The sequence below is a fragment of the Crocuta crocuta genome, unplaced genomic scaffold (genome assembly GCF_008692635.1).
Source record: "Crocuta crocuta isolate KB4526 unplaced genomic scaffold, BGI_CrCroc_1.0 scaffold29, whole genome shotgun sequence".
NCBI lineage: Eukaryota > Metazoa > Chordata > Mammalia > Carnivora > Hyaenidae > Crocuta > Crocuta crocuta.
In genome coordinates this window covers 4774796-4792243 of record NW_027533280.1, presented here as the reverse complement: position 1 = coordinate 4792243, position 17448 = coordinate 4774796, and the positions used below count along the sequence as shown (strand labels likewise).

The 17448-nt window shown below is 38.0% G+C and overlaps 1 protein-coding gene across 1 annotated transcript in view; it reads left to right on the top strand.

Annotated features, from left to right (window-relative positions):
* Positions 1-17448, top strand: part of PPTC7 (protein phosphatase targeting COQ7) — a 38147-nt gene that overhangs the window by 13994 nt on the left and 6705 nt on the right. The window contains exons 2-4 of the mRNA XM_077747975.1: positions 8277-8456; positions 13511-13709; positions 17317-17440. Of these exons, the coding sequence (XP_077604101.1) occupies positions 8277-8456; positions 13511-13709; positions 17317-17440 (503 nt within the window). The remainder of the gene's footprint in view (positions 1-8276; positions 8457-13510; positions 13710-17316; positions 17441-17448) is intronic.

Below are 17448 nucleotides of genomic sequence, written 5' to 3'. Positions count from 1 at the left end.
TTTATAGATGGGTGAGGAAAGAAGGGAAGTAAATAGTATCTTCTTTGGGGTTAGGTCAAGGATATATAGCTTAATTGTCATAAATATGTTAACCTTTAAGACCAGAATTCTAGATCTAATCTTATAAATTACAAACAAAAGGAAAAATTCTTTTTTAGCCTGAAGGGCCGATACAGGTAGGCACACATCAGATAACTAGACTTTAATTGCTGTTGTTTTCGTATTTAAAGATTAAATCATTAGGTGTTGTATAACATTTTCTACTATTTAGAAATAGAAGTCTTGGCTTTAGTAGAAGCCCTTAATTCTATAACATACTAAGGGGCCTGCCCATCCTGTTCATAGTTTACAATAAATGTGAGCCCCATGATTTGCCTGTTGCTTCCTTCTGTTCAGAAAGCACTGCTAACAGCATTTAGCATTTGAGAAAGATACTGTTGCAGCTCAGAAAGGAGTGAAGTGACCTTTTCTGTGACTTCACCTTCAACTCTTCAGTTTGATGAAGAGGTAGTGATTCATACCCAAGTCTATAAGATACCCAAATTCCCCAAACCACACTGAGCCAAACATTCCACATTAAGTGCTTGGTGTTTAAACAGAAGAGCTAAAGTTAGAGGAAGAACATTTTAATTTTAATTTATTTTATTTTGCCTTCACAGTATCATCTCCTAATCCTTTTAGCATTTTTCACTACTTTTTTAAGGCAAAGCAGCAGAATAGTCTGGAAATTACCATCTCTAGATAATGAAGTATTCTGAGCAGTAGGGGTGAGTGTGTATGTGTGTGTGTGTATGTATGTGTGTGTACATTTTAATTTTATTAATCACGAAGTAATTTTGTGTTTACTAAGCTAGAAAGGAATAGCTATATTGTTTAGAATTCTAAAACCTAAAATGGACCATTCTGCTTTGAATCCTTGTTTAAGTGCCTCAGGCAGTTCCCTTTCTTTAGCAGAATTTGAGTTTTGCTTACTTTCACGCATTTTACCACAGGGTTGAACCTTTCTGCCTTTCCGTTCTTTTTAGCTTCATGGCCTTAGCTTTGAGTTTGCTGTTCTGCTTAGAGATCTTGAGTTCTTGACGTAGATTTGTTCTCTGGAGAATCAGAAGAAGCAGGTTTCACTGTGATTAATGCAGAGTGGTTGCTTTGGGGAAATAAACTTTTTGCAAAGGAAATACATCACTTGCTTGTTAAAGCAGGAAGAGCATCATAATCTATATAATTTCACCTCTAGAGAACTGAAAGGACTATTAGTCAAAGTAAATTGTACTTTTCTGAGTAACTCAACTGTTGAATTTTTTTTTTTCCAGTAATCCTGCTTTTTGTTCCCTTTGGGATAATTATTTGCAGATACAACATTTCACAGTCCTGAATCACAGGGGAGTGTTCTTAATGCCCAAATAGTTGAGGCTTCAGCAATGTTGATACAAATATGATCTATTCTATTTGATAGAAATTGAGTTTATACTCTGATCTCATTTTTCTTTAGTTATAATGCTTCATGTTGTGATATCTCTAGACAACTAAGGTTAGCTCTGAGAACACTAGATGATAGTATTTGAAAAAGAACCTTTTCATCTGAAGAGAAGCTGGCTGTAGCACTGCAATAAGTACTGCCTAGCCAGGGCTTCATTAGATGAATACTTGCTGCAGACAGTGTAAAACCAGATATCCTGATCCCTCCTCGTTCTATTCTTGTGATCTAGCCAGAATCTTACTCAGTTTCTCTTCTGGAGTTTCAATTCACTATCAAGTACCCATCCTAGTAGATAGGAGATGTGTTTCACTGATGGAAAAACAATCCCTGTAGAACTGTCTTGCTTCACTAGAATGTGCGGCTCAATGTAAAATACCTCGAGATCACCAAAGATGCAAAGAATAAAGCTATTATTACCTTTGGGTACTAGATAATATTTGAAATTCTGCCAGAGTCTATTTTTAGATAAAATTGTTAAATCTTTTTTCACTGATACTTATGTTAAAATTGAAATTTAGTATTTATTCTCTAGGCATCACTTTCTTCTGGAAAATGTTTGCTTTATAACTAATAGCATGTCAGTCTGAAGATGAGTGTAGTAGGAAGGGCTTAAGAAGAATGGCACCCTCAAAAAAAAAAAAAAAAAAAGAAGAATGGCACCCTCATGCTTATGGCTGATAATGGACCATACTAGAGAGACACAGGCTAATGTTGGCTTAGTTCAGAGTCTTTTTCAAGTTGAGCCTTTTGCAGGTAGGTGACGGTAAGTAATTGGAAAGATAGAGTTTTTAAACTTCCACAATTTCAGCTTATCAAATCTTTTCTCCTTCAACTTTTGGCCTAGAACAATGCTATTAAGTAAAATTTTAAGTTTAATGAAAAGCTAAATGATTTTTTTTAAGTACAGAAAAATTTTGTTTTTATTTGATTAAACTAAGGAAAAGACAAAAATGTGTTAATAAAAAATGAAAATTGGCTATTTAAGAATTTTATTTTTATTTCTTTTTAAGTTTATTATTATTATTAATGTTCACTTATTTTTGAGAGAGAGACAGATCACGGGCAGGGGAGGTGCAGAGAGAAGGGAGACACAAAATCTGAAGCAGGCTCCAGGCTCTGAAATGTCAGTGTGGAGCCTGATGTTGGGCTCAAACTCACAAACCGTGAGATCATGACTTAAGGCGAAGTTGGACACAACCGACTGAGGTACCCAGGCGCCCCTAGAATTTTCTTTTTATAAAAAGATATACTTAAATGATGGGAAACACACCAGAATTATCCTTTCTGCTTTTCTCTTAACTCTTCACTTCAGAAAAATAGTCTATGGGAAACTTACCAAATTATTATGTGAAAGATTGGAATTGTCACAAATATTTTCTGGTTGATTGTCTCCCACTTTACAAAACTGACATTTCCATGTAAATAGTACACCTAAGTGAGTTTTCTGTGTTCTCTAGTCTCCTCTCGGCCTTTTGTTTGACTATTTCAGATATGTAACCATTATCTTAATCTAATAATGGTTTTAATTGGATTTGGGGGTCAAAGGAAACACTTAAGCTAGATGTATGCTGACAGAACGTTATTAATGGAGACATAAGATGATTATAGTGAATTAAAGGAAAGAGCTTCTATATTCAGTGTAAACTCTGTGTTGGCATTCAAACATTCCCAGTCATTAACTCAGTCCTGCCTTTTCAGCTTCACCTCTTTTCACCTCTAAAAAAATTATATTATTTTGCTAAAATGGATTATTTCCTTAAACTTTGGTAAGTTATAAAAAAAACTTAATCAGTTATTATATCTGCGATTGTAATTTGATGCCTGGAGTAAGATGCAATTCACAAATGAGCTGTTTGGCCAGGAATTCTCATTCCTAAGGTCTTAACTCCTTGAACTTACTACTTTCTGTGTTCTCCCTGAGCATCTCATCTACCCCTAATGGTGTTAATTCCCAATCTTTGTCAAAGATCTGGCTCTGACTACCTCCCCAGCTGCAGACTTATAGTTCTTGACTTCATACATAACATTTCCTTAAAAATGTCCTCCTGATGCCCAGAACTCAGCATACCCAAAACGGAATTCAGTATTTTCTAAAGGCATTTCCACCCCTTTCCCAACTGGGGAGTCATCTAATCAATACTCATTCCTGAAATCCAGAAACCTGTTGACATAAAATATATTGATATCGAGTCCAAGTGTCTTTCTGTATTCATTCCTTTGTATTTCCAGTGAGTATTCTATTTTTCTTGTTACCTCTAACCTAAAATCTTACAGGTGATGCCTGACCTCCAACCTCTTCCCAACCGTTCTCTCCACTGCTATCAGGATTATTTTTCTAAAATATAGATTGGTTTATATCACTTCTACCCAGAAACCTTGATGACTTTTTATTGTTTGTAGTAGTGCTATATACTGTAAACTACGTATGTAATCTTAAATTTTCTAGTAGCCACATTTAAAAGAGTAAAATGAAACAGATGCAGTTAATTTCAATTAATATATTTTATTTAATCCACAATATCTAAAACATTTCAATCTATTCAGTATAAATAGATTATATACTTGTGTAAAATTTTACAATTTTTTTGTGCTGTATTTTTGGAATCATATTTCAATTCAGACTAGCCACATTTCAGACTCAATAGCCACATGTGTCTAATAGCTCCCATATCAGCGTAAGTCTATAGCATCAAATTTAAAGTCCTTGGATCACAATTTTGAGCCCGCAACTTCAGCTCCTGCCCTGTATTTTTCAACTTCTCAGCACTCATCCAAACCCCAGCCACACCTCATTGTCTACCATTCTTGTCCTGTTTTTACTCCCCTTTGTTTGTGGAAGTAACTTAACTTCCAGAGCCTAATCTGAATGTTATGTTCTAAGAAAAGTCTTGCTCCATTCACACAGGACCCCATGAGCATTAACCATTTGCTCTTGACCCTCCTATAGCAGCATTTATGGGAGCTGTTTGTCTAGCCCCTGTGTGAGTGAGTAGTTCCTGCCCACAAGAAGGGGAGCTGCTTTCTCATAGGCAGGATATGTCTCCCTCAACCTTGTTTCTAGTATTTATTGTGGCCTCCATTTGCTCTTAGGTATGTTCTTATTTGCCATTTCATATCTTTGGGATCTGAAGCAATCTCTCCTTTAATAGTTGTTTTCTTTACCTTTGAAATGTATTCTGAATGAAATTTCTCTTTATATCTGGATTAATTCCACTGTTTAAAAGGTGTTCTTCCTTTGTGGATGGAAGCTTTTGCTTGTGCATGAGAGGAAATACTTATTTCCTTGTAGAAATAATTGCCTAATATGAATTAAACTAGGTTTCAAATGTACATGTGGTAGGTTATTCTGGTTTTAGCCTGATTCTAATCCCAAATATGACTCTTCCTATTACATAACTTGTTCTTTGTGAGTAAATTATTCATGTATACTAAGGCCTTTTTTCCCACAGCTTTATTGAACAGTTTATAGGCTTTTTGAATCTCTTGCCCTAAAGAGATTTCACCAATGGAGTTTTTGGCCTAGGATTTTTTTCCTCCATAGAAAAGCAAACAGGTGCTTGAAAGGTTACACTCTATTCTGGGAGAAATCTGATTAATGTTGAAGGGCTGTGTCAGGTCAGACTCTATAACCTGCTGACAGATTCTTTAGTGAGTGCCAGGATCAACTCCCAACGTTATCTCAGATTTTAATGGTTTTCTTGTGAAGGGCATTTGTAGATGAAACCACTTTGTATTTAAAATCAATTGTGGCTCTTAGAGACTGGCTAAAAAGAAATTCTTTTCTCAAGCAGGCAGTAATTTGAAAAGAATGAATGATTCATCAGATAAAGTTACAATGTTTATAATTAACACAAATTGTTGCATTTAAAATAATGGTGAGGGGTACCTGGCTGGCTCAGTCGGTCAGACATGTGGCTGTAGGTCTTGGGGTTGTGAGTTCGAGCCTCATGTTGGGTGTAAAGATTACTTAAAAATAAAATTAAAAATAAATAAAACAATGGTGAAATCTCACCCCCAATAAGGACTCCTCGAAAGAAGTTCCCATTAGGCTATCTTAAATTCTGTTAAAAATTTCCAAATAGCCTCAAAATTGCTTGAAAAACAAAAAAGTGATATTTCTTCCTGGTAGGGTAGACCTCAGTCATCCTTGATACTTGTCTTTCTCCACCACTGCTACACACCCTTCCAGTTACCCCAACGAGTCCTTCTGTTTCACCAGCTCTCCAATCCCTGCACACTGACTGCATTGCCACCATTTCACCACTGCTACTAAGATAGATTCCTGACTCGTCCCCTTTTCCTGCTCTTGCTCTCTACACAGCCAGCAGAAGAATGTTTTTTTCTTTCTTATTATCATTATTTCTATTTATCACTATTTCGTATAATGGAAAATTTCTAAGATATATCAAAGTAATGGAAATATCATTCCACTTTATAGTTTTCCATCCATGGCCAATCTTATTTCATCCATTCCTTCATCACTTCTCCTCCCATTGTTTTGAAATAAATCCCAGACACAATATCATTTAATCAACTAATTTGGAGCTGCTCTATAGTGAAATTTTGCTTATTGGTTGGTCACAAAAGGTAGGAAAAGTTGCAGCCCTAAGAGGGATATTGATTGTTTGCCACCTTCTTTATACCTTCTTCCAATTATATTTCCTCTCATTTTTTTTTTTTCAGGATGTATACCACTTCTGTTGGAGAAATGCCATCAGCAGAAAACTGATGTGTCCATTTCATGTTTGCTTTTTCTGTGTCCATTTCATGTTAAGCCAGATTTTTCAGGATACATATATAGATATTTTCCTACTTTTGTACCAAATAAGTTTTAAAATGTGTGTGAAAGTTGAATGTACAAAACTGTAAATATGTATGTGGGGAGGACATCTAATGCTCAGCAAGCTTAAAAATGATATAATTCCTAATATTTTTATTAAAAATCAATACATAATCATTATAAAAATAAATTTTAAACAGTACAGAACAGTATGAAGTTAAAAAGCTAAAGTCTCACCATTTGTTCACTAATCATTTCGTCTCTTATTTCCAAAACTACTATTAATACTTCTTACAGATCCTTCCAGAAAGATTGATATCTGGTCATTTAAAGCCTTAATAATGTATATATCTGACTTTTTAGTTCCCTCAGTTCATCTGAATTTAGCAAACAGAAATTGATTTTAATGTTGAACAACTAGCTTAGAGTTTTGCAAGGAGTTGAATAGGAGATAGTATGATGTTGACTTTGATGTCTTACTTTCTTAAACACTAGTTTCCTCTTGATAAAGGAGTCTTGTACAGACTCTTAACTCATCAGCAACGCTGTGGGCCCATGAAAATCTCAGTACCATTCCTGTCCAGTAGAAATATAATGTGAGGAGCACCTGGATGGCTCAGTCAGTTGAACATCTGACTCTTGATTTTAGGTCAGGTCATGATCCCAAAGTTGGGAGCCAAAATGGAGCCTGCTTAAGATTCTCTTTCTCTCCCCTGCCCCTTTTCCCAGTGCACGCTCTCTCTCACCCTCTCTCTCTCTCAGGAAAAAAAAATGTGAACTCACACATGTGATTTTACATTTCCTAGTGAAGGGGTGCCTGGGTGGCTCAGTTGGTTAAGCGTCTGACTTCAGCTCAGGTCATGATGTCATGGTTCGTAGGTTCAAGCCCCGCGTTGGGCTTTTGTGCTGACAGCTAGCTCAGAGCCTGGAGCCTATTTCAGATTCTGTATCTCCCTCTCTCTCTGACCCTCCCCTGCTCATGCTCGCTCGCTCGCTCTCAGAAATAAATAAAACAAAAATAATTTTTAAAATAAATTTCCTAGTGAATACTAGAAATTAATAAAAGAGTAGAAACAGGTGAAATTAATTTTAATCTCTAGCACATTATATCCAAAATATTATTTCAACATGTAATCAATATAAAAATTTAGTGAGAATTTTACCCTTTTTTTATACTAAGTTTTCAAAATCCAATGTGTATTTTATACTTAGAGGACTTCTTAATTTGAGTCAGCACCATTTCAAAGGGTCAGTAGTCACTTGTGGCAGTGGCTGTCGTATTAGACAGTACTGGCCTGTGCAGAAAGGGTAGTGGTTGTCTCTGAGCGAGGAGGAAAGAGGATGGGATGTGTGGGTTTTTTTTTTTCTTTATTTCATAGTTACTGACCAAAATTTGAAGGTAGAGTTTGCTGTGTTTGATATCCTGAATGATTGCCAGCTCTGGCTCAGTTGTATTATCACTAGTATCAACATTTCCAAAAAAAATCATTCTTATAAAATAGAACACAGAGTAATAACGTAAATACTTCTATACAAAGATGATAATCCTGCTGAAATTGAACTCTTGGCTAGTAGGCAATGCCACCCTGTGGTAACACACATACTTATTCATGAATTTATGAAAGATCAGATTCTAAGTAGAGAATGTGAATTAGGAGTATTAGTGTATAATACATTATTTTTGAGAGAGAGCGAGAGAGCACACAGGAAAGGCAGTGAGAGAGGGGGACAGAGGATCCAAAGGGAGCTCTGCATTGACAGCACCAAGCCCTGTGTGGGCTCGAACCCACGAATCATGAGATCATGACCTGAGCTGAAGTCAGACGTTTAATCAGCTGAGCCACCCAGGCACCCTTTAGTGTATAGTACATTAAATTTGAGCACTTTTCATTCTGAATTCCAGGGTAAATACATGTACTAGTATGTAGTAAAATTAACTGTTAGGAGGAGACAGGGATAAAAATTCCTGAGAAGTCAGTAAGAACATCCCTTCAGTGTAATTTTTTGTCTTGTTTTTAGGGGTCGCAGATGGTGTAGGAGGATGGAGAGACTATGGAGTTGATCCATCTCAGTTCTCAGGGACTTTAATGCGGACATGTGAACGGTTAGTAAAAGAAGGACGGTTCGTCCCAAGTAATCCCATTGGAATCCTCACCACAAGCTACTGTGAGTTGCTACAAAATAAAGTACCCTTGCTTGGTAAGTACATATGCTGTGTGTTTTCCTCTGTAAAGAAGCTCAAGAGACGGTCATCAAACCCAAGAAAATCACTTGGCAGCCCACCTTTTTTTCTGAGGCTCTTTATTAAGCAGAGTTTGATAGAGAAGCTCTGAGCTTCTTTCATTCTCAACATACGTACTACTGCTTGGAGGGAATGTAAATAGGTGCAGCCACTTTGGAAAACAACTTGGAATTATGGAATAAAGTTAAATGTCAATAGATAGTATGCCCTAACATTTCTACTTCTACCTCTGTACCCTAGACCAGAGAAGCTCTTGCATATCCGTGTACCAAGAGATAGGTACAGGAATGTTCATATAACAGCAGAAAACTCAGAACAATCGAAAAAGGCCATTTACTGTAGAAAAATGCATTTTGAAAAGGAACAACTTAAAGCTGCATGCAGTACTCAAGAACATGATGTTGAGGGAAAATGAACATTGCAGAGTATCACCTAACAGTCTAATTCCACATTTCAAATTCAGAAGCATAAATAAGTAAAACCATATTGTTCAGGGCTTCTAAAATGTGATAAAACAAGAAAGAAAAGTAAGTGATTGTATAATTCAGGATAGTGGTCCTCTCCATGGGGGGAAGAAAGGGAATGGGATCAGGTATGTAAAATTAAGTTGATTATACCTGTGGGGAGTTCAAGTTGCATGTAGGCACTCCAGACTGCTAGCAGGTAGCTGATAACCGTGTGAAAAAGCATGACACAAAATAGATCCCTGTTAATCTTGTTTTAGACAACTTCCAAATACCTAGTGTATATTTATCTAGTGTGCTAATGGAGCATCTTTTGGCCAAAGCTTCTACATTTGTTTGTTAAATGGTTTCCTGGGAACTTACTCAACAACTTACCCAGGCTTCTGAGCAAGCTCTCAGAAGGATGTTCTTAAGTGTCTGCTAATTGCCAGCATCTTTCTGGTTACTAGAAGTAGCCTCCTTCCCAGTCACCACCCCATATTTAAAATCAGCCTCTGATCAGTGTAAATGGAAATCTCCGTGTTATAAAGTTTTGCCTTCAATTTAAATCTTTTATAAGAAGGGGTTCTTTTTATCACGCTGCCATCTTCTGTCTTAGTGCTGTGACTAATCAGCTTGTTTTCCTTCTAACTGAAGAGAAACCTTGTCTTGAGGTTTCAATATACCGCTTTGTCTTAATCTGGTCTTTTGGACATGCAATGTGGAGTTTGCCTGGCACAGTGAAACACCCTAGATTCTATTTCTAGTACTTCTCTGTCAACTTGCCATATGACTTTGGGCAGACTACTTAACCTCTGACTCCCTTGCTTCATTTGTTCAATGGAGAGATCTTTTTCTGTGAAAAGGAACGACTCAGAGCTTCATGCAATACTCAGAAGCATGTTGAGGGAAAGAGGACATTGCAGAATACTATCTAAAAGTGTAACATCTGACAAAGAGCTATCCTATAGACACAGATTCCATGTCCCAAGTCCTGTTTGTTCCCATGAGTCCTTTGCTGACACACCCCCCCCCAATCCATTCACTGCAACTTGGAATAAGCAGTTGCAAAACAACAACTATCCCGATTTTATACTTTGTAAACTTTATTTTTTGCTGTGTTTCTTTCTTACCCCTCCTTCCTTTCCTGTTTACCCTCGTGTAGTTGGAAGATCGTAAAATAAATTTAAGGACTTACTAGAAGTTTTCTTACACTGAATATTATACCATTTCTTTTCTCCCAAAAGACATGTTGAAATAATCCTTCATTACTGTGTTTGACACATATATGCTTCTCTCACCTAATCTACAACCTCTAAGCTGTTTAACTAACCTCAAACATCTTTTGGCGAAGACAACCTGCTGAATTTTACTGAATCTCAGATATAATTGCAAATAATGATAACTTTGGGTAATTTTTTTTTTAATCCAGAAATTGCTAAAAAGCCTATAATGCAATTCCAATATAAAGGTCAACTACTCATTTCTTGAGAATTTCTAGCTGCTTTTAGACCCAAGTTGGCATCACAGGCTAATTGTCAGTATATATTTTCTCAGAAAACCTTAAGTGGAGTTAGGTCTTATAAAACCAACATATCTTAAGCATATGAGGGTGTGAGTCATAATAAGGTTTTTTCTTTCTTTACTGCACAAAAGACTCCATAGTAGTTTACAAAATTAGGGGCCAGTGATAAAAATTTATTTCCATGTTAGTGTGAGTGATTTGCTTGGGTCCCTGTCTGGATTGGTCAGTGGACTGAACATCTTGACACTGTTGTCCTCAGCACTTTTTTCCTTCATTTCCTCCATATTCCTCTACAAATACATAAGAATAATGCACTCCTCTCCCAGGATTAGGCTCTCAGGGCCTGAGCCACCTGCACACATCAGTTATTATGAAGAGGCAGAGGAGGAGTATACACTCCCAAGTCCAGATGATTCTGTAAGACTGGGCTTACCTTCATTTGTGCTGCTTTGCATGTTAAAGCTCTGTCATTCACAAGGACCGTTTTGACTCTAACTCAGCAGGTGACCGTGACAGCCACAGGGGTAGCAAAATGATAGCCTGGGTTTGTCCGTGAGTAATAGTGAGTCAACATGAGTCCTTCCTGCCCCAGGATTTTCAAGGTTATGCTACTCATCTGTCATTTTTCCTCCTCAGATTAATCCCATCAGCTTTCAGAAGATCTTTTGTGTGGTGATTCTATTAATGAAAAGCGATTGGAGTTTTTGTGCATTGAGTTAGGAAGGAAAGGTAATTGGTGATCTTAACATAAGCAATGCAGTAGATCATCTGGTGGCACTGCCAGTTCGTGACAGTGCTGTTTTTCTCTCTGATGTTTGATGGCTAGAGACTAAATAGCTTAGCATTAGGATGTCAGGTTAGATAACAGGGAAATAGAATTTCTGAACATTATGATGACCTAAATATTTAAATTTAAGTGTTTTTATATTAACTTATACATTTTTTTAAGGAAAAATGAATAACAAATTATCCATAATCCCACTAAGAAAACTATGAATATTTTAGTGATTATGCTGATTTTTCTTCTGTGTTTGTTTGTGCAGAGACTAATAGTAATAGGAATTGTGAATCTACCGTGTACTACAGCAGCCCATGAGATAGATTCACAGGTACTTCTGTTTCTCATCTTGTTAGGAAGAAACTGAGGCCTAGAGAGAATAAGTGACTTGCCCACAGTCACACAGCTAGAAAATTATGGAGCCCTGGGATTTAATGCAGCTGGTTCCATAGCCTGTTTGTTTTATTTCATTTTGCTATTAACAGTCATCTTAACAGTTTAGCTTTTGTCTACTATTGTGTTTTTAAAATTACATTGAATTTTACTTTTTTTGATGTACAATTAAGTTTGGTAACACTTTTTATTTAAGGAAACTTAAAAATTTTGTTTAATGTTAATTAACTTTTGAGAGAGAGAGAGAGAGTACAAGCAGGGGAGGGACCGAGAGAGAGACACAGAATCCAAAGCAGGCTCCAAGCTCCGAGCTGTCAGCACAGAGCCCGACCCAGGGCTCAAACTCACGAACTGTGAGATCATGACTTGAGCCTAAGTCAGATGCTTAACTGACTGGGCCACCCAAGTGCCCCTATTTAAGGAAACTTTAATACCAGCTTGTAATCTACTTGTTTCGCTTTAGTTATCTTTCATTTTCAAATATATTTTTCTTAACAATTTTAGGGAATATCAAATAGCTAACACTTATTATGTGTTGTAAGTGTTTGACATGATTTAACTAACTTTATCCTCACAAAGTACTCTAAGAGGTAGGTACTGTTATCCCTGTTTTGTAGATGAGGAAACTGAGGTGCAAAGAGGTTAAGTAATTTGCTCCAGGTCACCAGGTAAGCGAGCGACAGAGCCAGCAGTCAGATGGGGGCAGGCTGACTGCAGAGTCTGTACTCCTAAGTATTCTGTGATAGTGTCCAGGCTCCTCCTGTATGGATGTGATTTAACCGATGTAACTGATTTAGCCAATCTCTTAATGTTAGATGTTGAGGTTGTTCCCAGTTCTTCAACAGTGGTTTTGTACTTATTTTGTTTTCATCTCTAGTTGTTTCTTAGGAGTTGCTAAATCAAACAATATGCACATTTTCCAAGGCTGTATTGCCCTTCAGAAAGGTTGTTTAGTTTTACCCTCCCACCATCATGAAATAAGAATGACCATGTTCCCTGCACTCTTGTCAACACCATGCGGGATCCTTTTTTTTAATTCTTGTTAAACTAATAGGCAAATGGCTACTAGTGTGATGATGATTTTTTCATATATTGAAAGACCATTTACATTTACTTCTTGGCAAACTGTTTATTTTTCTATTTTGCCTTCATTTCTATAGGTATAAGTTTAAATTTTAGTACCTGAAAGCAGTCATACTGGTGGTACATCAGCTTTTCAATCTGCAGAAGGTCATGTGAGCTGTGTGCTGCAAAGCTACATGGAAGCTTTTTGCTCTCTTCTCTTTGAACATTAGTGGTCTCTGTAAGGTGAACAGGTGGATTCCACAGGCTACCTGAGACAATTGGTCTTGTCACTTCATAGTCTGATGAAGGTTCTTCATGACCTCAACAGATGGAAATCTGGTTAAAAATTATAGTTATGTGCCCTGCCTTAAATTTTAGTGAATTTCATGGAGAAGGCTTCCTGCCAATGACTAATAAGAAATGTCAGGAAAATGTAACATTCTTTTTCTGGCATTTAAGTATTAAAACTTAATATCTCAACAACATGCTTTTGAGCGTTTGGCACAGATTATAGTGCTATTGAAATGAAAAAGTGTGGTTAAATACCAGCCATTTTTATTGTTTTCTGTCTCTGAAAATGAAAGAATTCAGATTTCAGGGGCCGGCCTACTATGTGTAATATTTTTTCCCCATTATGTTGACCCTGATCAGGTTACTGTTGACACCTGTCCGAGATTTGAAGCATGACTAAGATGGGCAAAGGAGGTTCCAATTGTGGCATGTTGCTTTTTGGGGTGATGTGATAAAAATGTGGATGCAAAGATAGTGTAGGAAGAGAAAATAAATGGGGATCGTTTTTGTTTCTAGGTAGCAGTACTGCCTGCATTGTGGTGCTGGACAGAACCAGCCACCGCTTACACACGGCAAACCTGGGCGATTCGGGCTTCCTGGTTGTCAGGGGTGGTGAAGTTGTGCACCGATCAGATGAGCAGCAACATTACTTCAACACTCCATTCCAGCTCTCAATTGCACCACCTGAAGCCGAGGGAGTCGTCCTGAGTGACAGGTAATCCCCCCTCTTGGCCATTACATTAAGAGCAAGTAGGACTTGGCTCGCCCACATCCTCTTCCCATCTCCCTTAACTACAGTGGAGACAGGCATTTTCAGTTCCCATATGAGATAAGGCACATTGAGAATGTTCTCATCAAAAAGACCTTTTAGTTTGACTTTGAAAGATATTTTGCTGGCTATTGCAGCCAAGTTGAATTCTAATAAACACCCAATAATTTGACAAGACTGAAAATACTCTTCAGGCTTGTAGAACATCAGTTTTTCATACCAAGACCCACAGGGTATATACGGTTATATTTGTTAAATTGTGCTGAAGAAATGAATCATTGTCCATGCATGCCACTGCCTGTACAAGATTTTGCATATGTTGTTAGGGAAGAGTTCAAACAGACATCTGCTTTATTTATCAGAATAACTTCCTGATTCTCGGGGCCTCCCATTATATGCATCAAATAGAACTTTTAAATTGTCAGGACCTTTCAAGACAGTAACTGCTTTTCTGAATCAAATTTTACAGTTTGTCATTCCTGAGATCAGAGTACAGAATAAGACAAAGTCTCAGATTCCTTTGCCTTTAACAACCTTCAGGGACCTGTGCCAAATGATGATTATGATTCATGAATGTTGTAAAATGGGTAATGAACCTTTTGTAAAAATAGAAATCGTCTTGCAAAGGTCTATTGTCTCTACTTAATAGTTCTTATTAAGCCAGATCTTGAGTACAAACTAAGATAGAATGATTATTACTGCCATCTTTTAAACTGGAATGAGTATATTATAATTAGGTATTCAGGATTGTCCATCTAGGTCTGTTGCTGACTCCTAGAGAGAGAGAAGCATTTTTTACTTTCAGATTAAGGTATGTTAACGTAATCAGAAGAATATTTCATTATAGGCCCTTCTTCAGTTGGCTATAGTACATATTCATATTAGCCATATAGGAGTGAAGAGAAAGCAGAACCCCAGGGGCTTGGTAGATACCAAGCTCAGCTAACAGAGAGAGCTGGGTTTTAATTCTCCTTTACATGATTCTTGTTGTGGCACCTGCGTGCCGGAGCTGCCCTGCCGTACCTCGCACGCTCTCTGGGGGACAGTCTGGGGAGGGCAGCGTTCTGCCTGGCCTGCCGGCGGGGTGGAGGCTGCTTCCCCCCGGAGCCCGCAGACAGCTTGCTAGCATGTGACTTCAGCTCGTGTTTCAGTGCAGTCAGAAGTTGCCAGCAGCACAGTATGTTCAATCAAAATGGGCACAACTGCAGCTGGCGGAACACCAAGCTCGTGGGTGGGAGTGTTGGGAGAAGAGGACAGACCGTCCAATGGTAACGAGTCTCGCGCAGGCAGGGTAGCAAAGGACACTCCTGGGGAAGGAAAACCTCAGCATAAAATAGAGCTTCACTGCCAACCTGGTCATTAATCTAAACTTCTAGAATCGGATTCGTTTCCAAAGTCTGAGCAACTGTGAAGTGTCTTGCATTGTTTCTCTTTATACCACAGAAGAAATCGACCTGGTTTCCACCAGTTTTACAGTCTTTTCCTCCTGCTGAATGACATTTCTCTTGTCACTTAGTTCCTCGTATCTAAAAGTACAATTTTTACCTTAATTTACGAGTTTTCCTTTAGTAGCTGTTTTTACAAAATACTTGTGATATAAATGTGTAAGTGATATGTGTAAGGGAAAGTTCCTTGCCAAAGCCCGTCACAGAACTTCTAAATGTGCCACTTCTTTTCCTCAGTCTAGAGTAGATGAACCAGAAATTTTCTCAGTGCACTTTGTGTAAATCCCCAGCAGGCATGGGTGGGTGGGTTTTTATGTTTTCTCTTCCCATATTTCATAACATATCAGTCATACAAACACATTTTGGGGTCTTTCTCTCAAACTCAGGGTACTTGGTTCTGGCTTCTCCTGCCTGGGTCAGTGTCTAAATTTTTTTCTTTGCATTTGTTCCCTAATTACAGGTTAAGGCAGATTATTAGATATTTCACCTTTCCCTCACCTTGGAGGCTTGGATTCAATGAAGATGGCCTTTGGAAATGGCTGAGAACAAGCCTTTGGGAGAGGGCTGTTGACTCTTGGAATATATGATCTTTTCTCCCCACCTGGTGTCCTTCCCCCACTCCCAGTTCTTGTTATCTGTTTTCATCAAGTGTTATCACAGAGAAAACACATTCCCATCTATTTTTTTTAAAGTTGCATACAAAAAGATGTAGTGAAAAATCTTACCTCCTACTCCATCCCCCAGGAATACGTTTTCTCTCCTCAGCCACTGTTGTCTGTTTCTTTGTGTCCTTCCAGATTTATTCTCTGCATATGGAAGCATCTGTATTTATGAATACCCCCCACCACACAGACAGACACACACGCACACACAATGTCTGTACATTCCTCTCTTCATTAACAATGTATTAAAGAGTTTTTCCCAGTTTGGAGGGTTACTTTGTTTCTTTATTTATTAGATATTTCTTGAAGACCTGCTATGTGCCAGGCATACTAATAATTAAATACATGATGACAGGGTGCCTGGGTGGCTTAGTAGGTTAAGCGTCCGACTTCAGCTCAGGTCATGATTTTGTGTTTGTGAGTTCGAGCCCCACGTCAGGCTCTGTGCTGACAGCTCAGAGCCTGGACTTTGCTTCAGATTCTGTGTGTCCCTCTCGCTCGGCCCCTCCCTCGCTCACATTCTGTCTGTCTGTCTGTCTCTCTCTCTCTCAACAATAAACAAACATTAAAAAACATACTTAGATGATGAGCACTCTTTAAGCCCTGTGAGACACACAGTCCTTACTCTCTGCCTTACTAGTCCATACTAATATTAATATAGTAGTAATAATACTAGTGATTACTGGTACTATAGTAAGAAATACCATTGTAGGTATTTCATGTGAATTAATTCTTACAAGATTTGCATGCTCTTATCTGTGGTGCTCTGTCATTCCACTGTACCACACCCTCCTGAGAGCCAGAGTCAAGCCTGCAGGGAAACTGATGAGTACAAAATGAGTAAGAGAGGATGGAATTTGGCTCTAAAGAATTAGGAAATAAAGACTCATTTCTACTAGGCTTTTAGAGGCATGTTAGTCTGACTCAGAAAAGAACCCTTCCTCCTTTTAAGCCACATGGTGACTAATCGTCAAATTCAGTTTTACTTGGTAGTTTCAGTTAAGCTTTTGAACTATTTATATCAGGTTTTTCAATTAATTTTTTTCACGGTTAGGAATTTCAGAATGACTGAGGGTTTTTTTTTAATGTTTTTTATTCATTTTTGGGAGAGCACGTGAGCCAGCACAGGCGGGGGAGGGGCAGAGAGAGAGGGAGACACAGAATCTGAAGCAGCTCCAGGCTCTGAGCTGTCAGCACAGAGCTCATTGCGGGGCTCAGACTTGTGAACTGTGAGATCATGACCTGAGCTGAAGTCCGACACTTAACCAACTGAGCCACCAGGTGCCCCATGACTGTTTTATTATTATTATTATTATTATTGATTCTGTTATTATAAATTAGTTTTTCTTATAGCCTCATTACATTATAACATAGTGCCTGTTGGAAACTTCGAGCATATCTCTGAAGGCCTCTTGTAACTTTGCCCCTACCCTGTCCTTGTCACAGCCCGGATGCTGCTGATAGCACATCTTTTGATGTCCAGTTGGGAGACATTATCCTGACGGCAACAGATGGACTTTTTGACAACATGCCTGATTATATGATCCTTCAGGAGCTAAAAAAATTAAAGGTAATTAA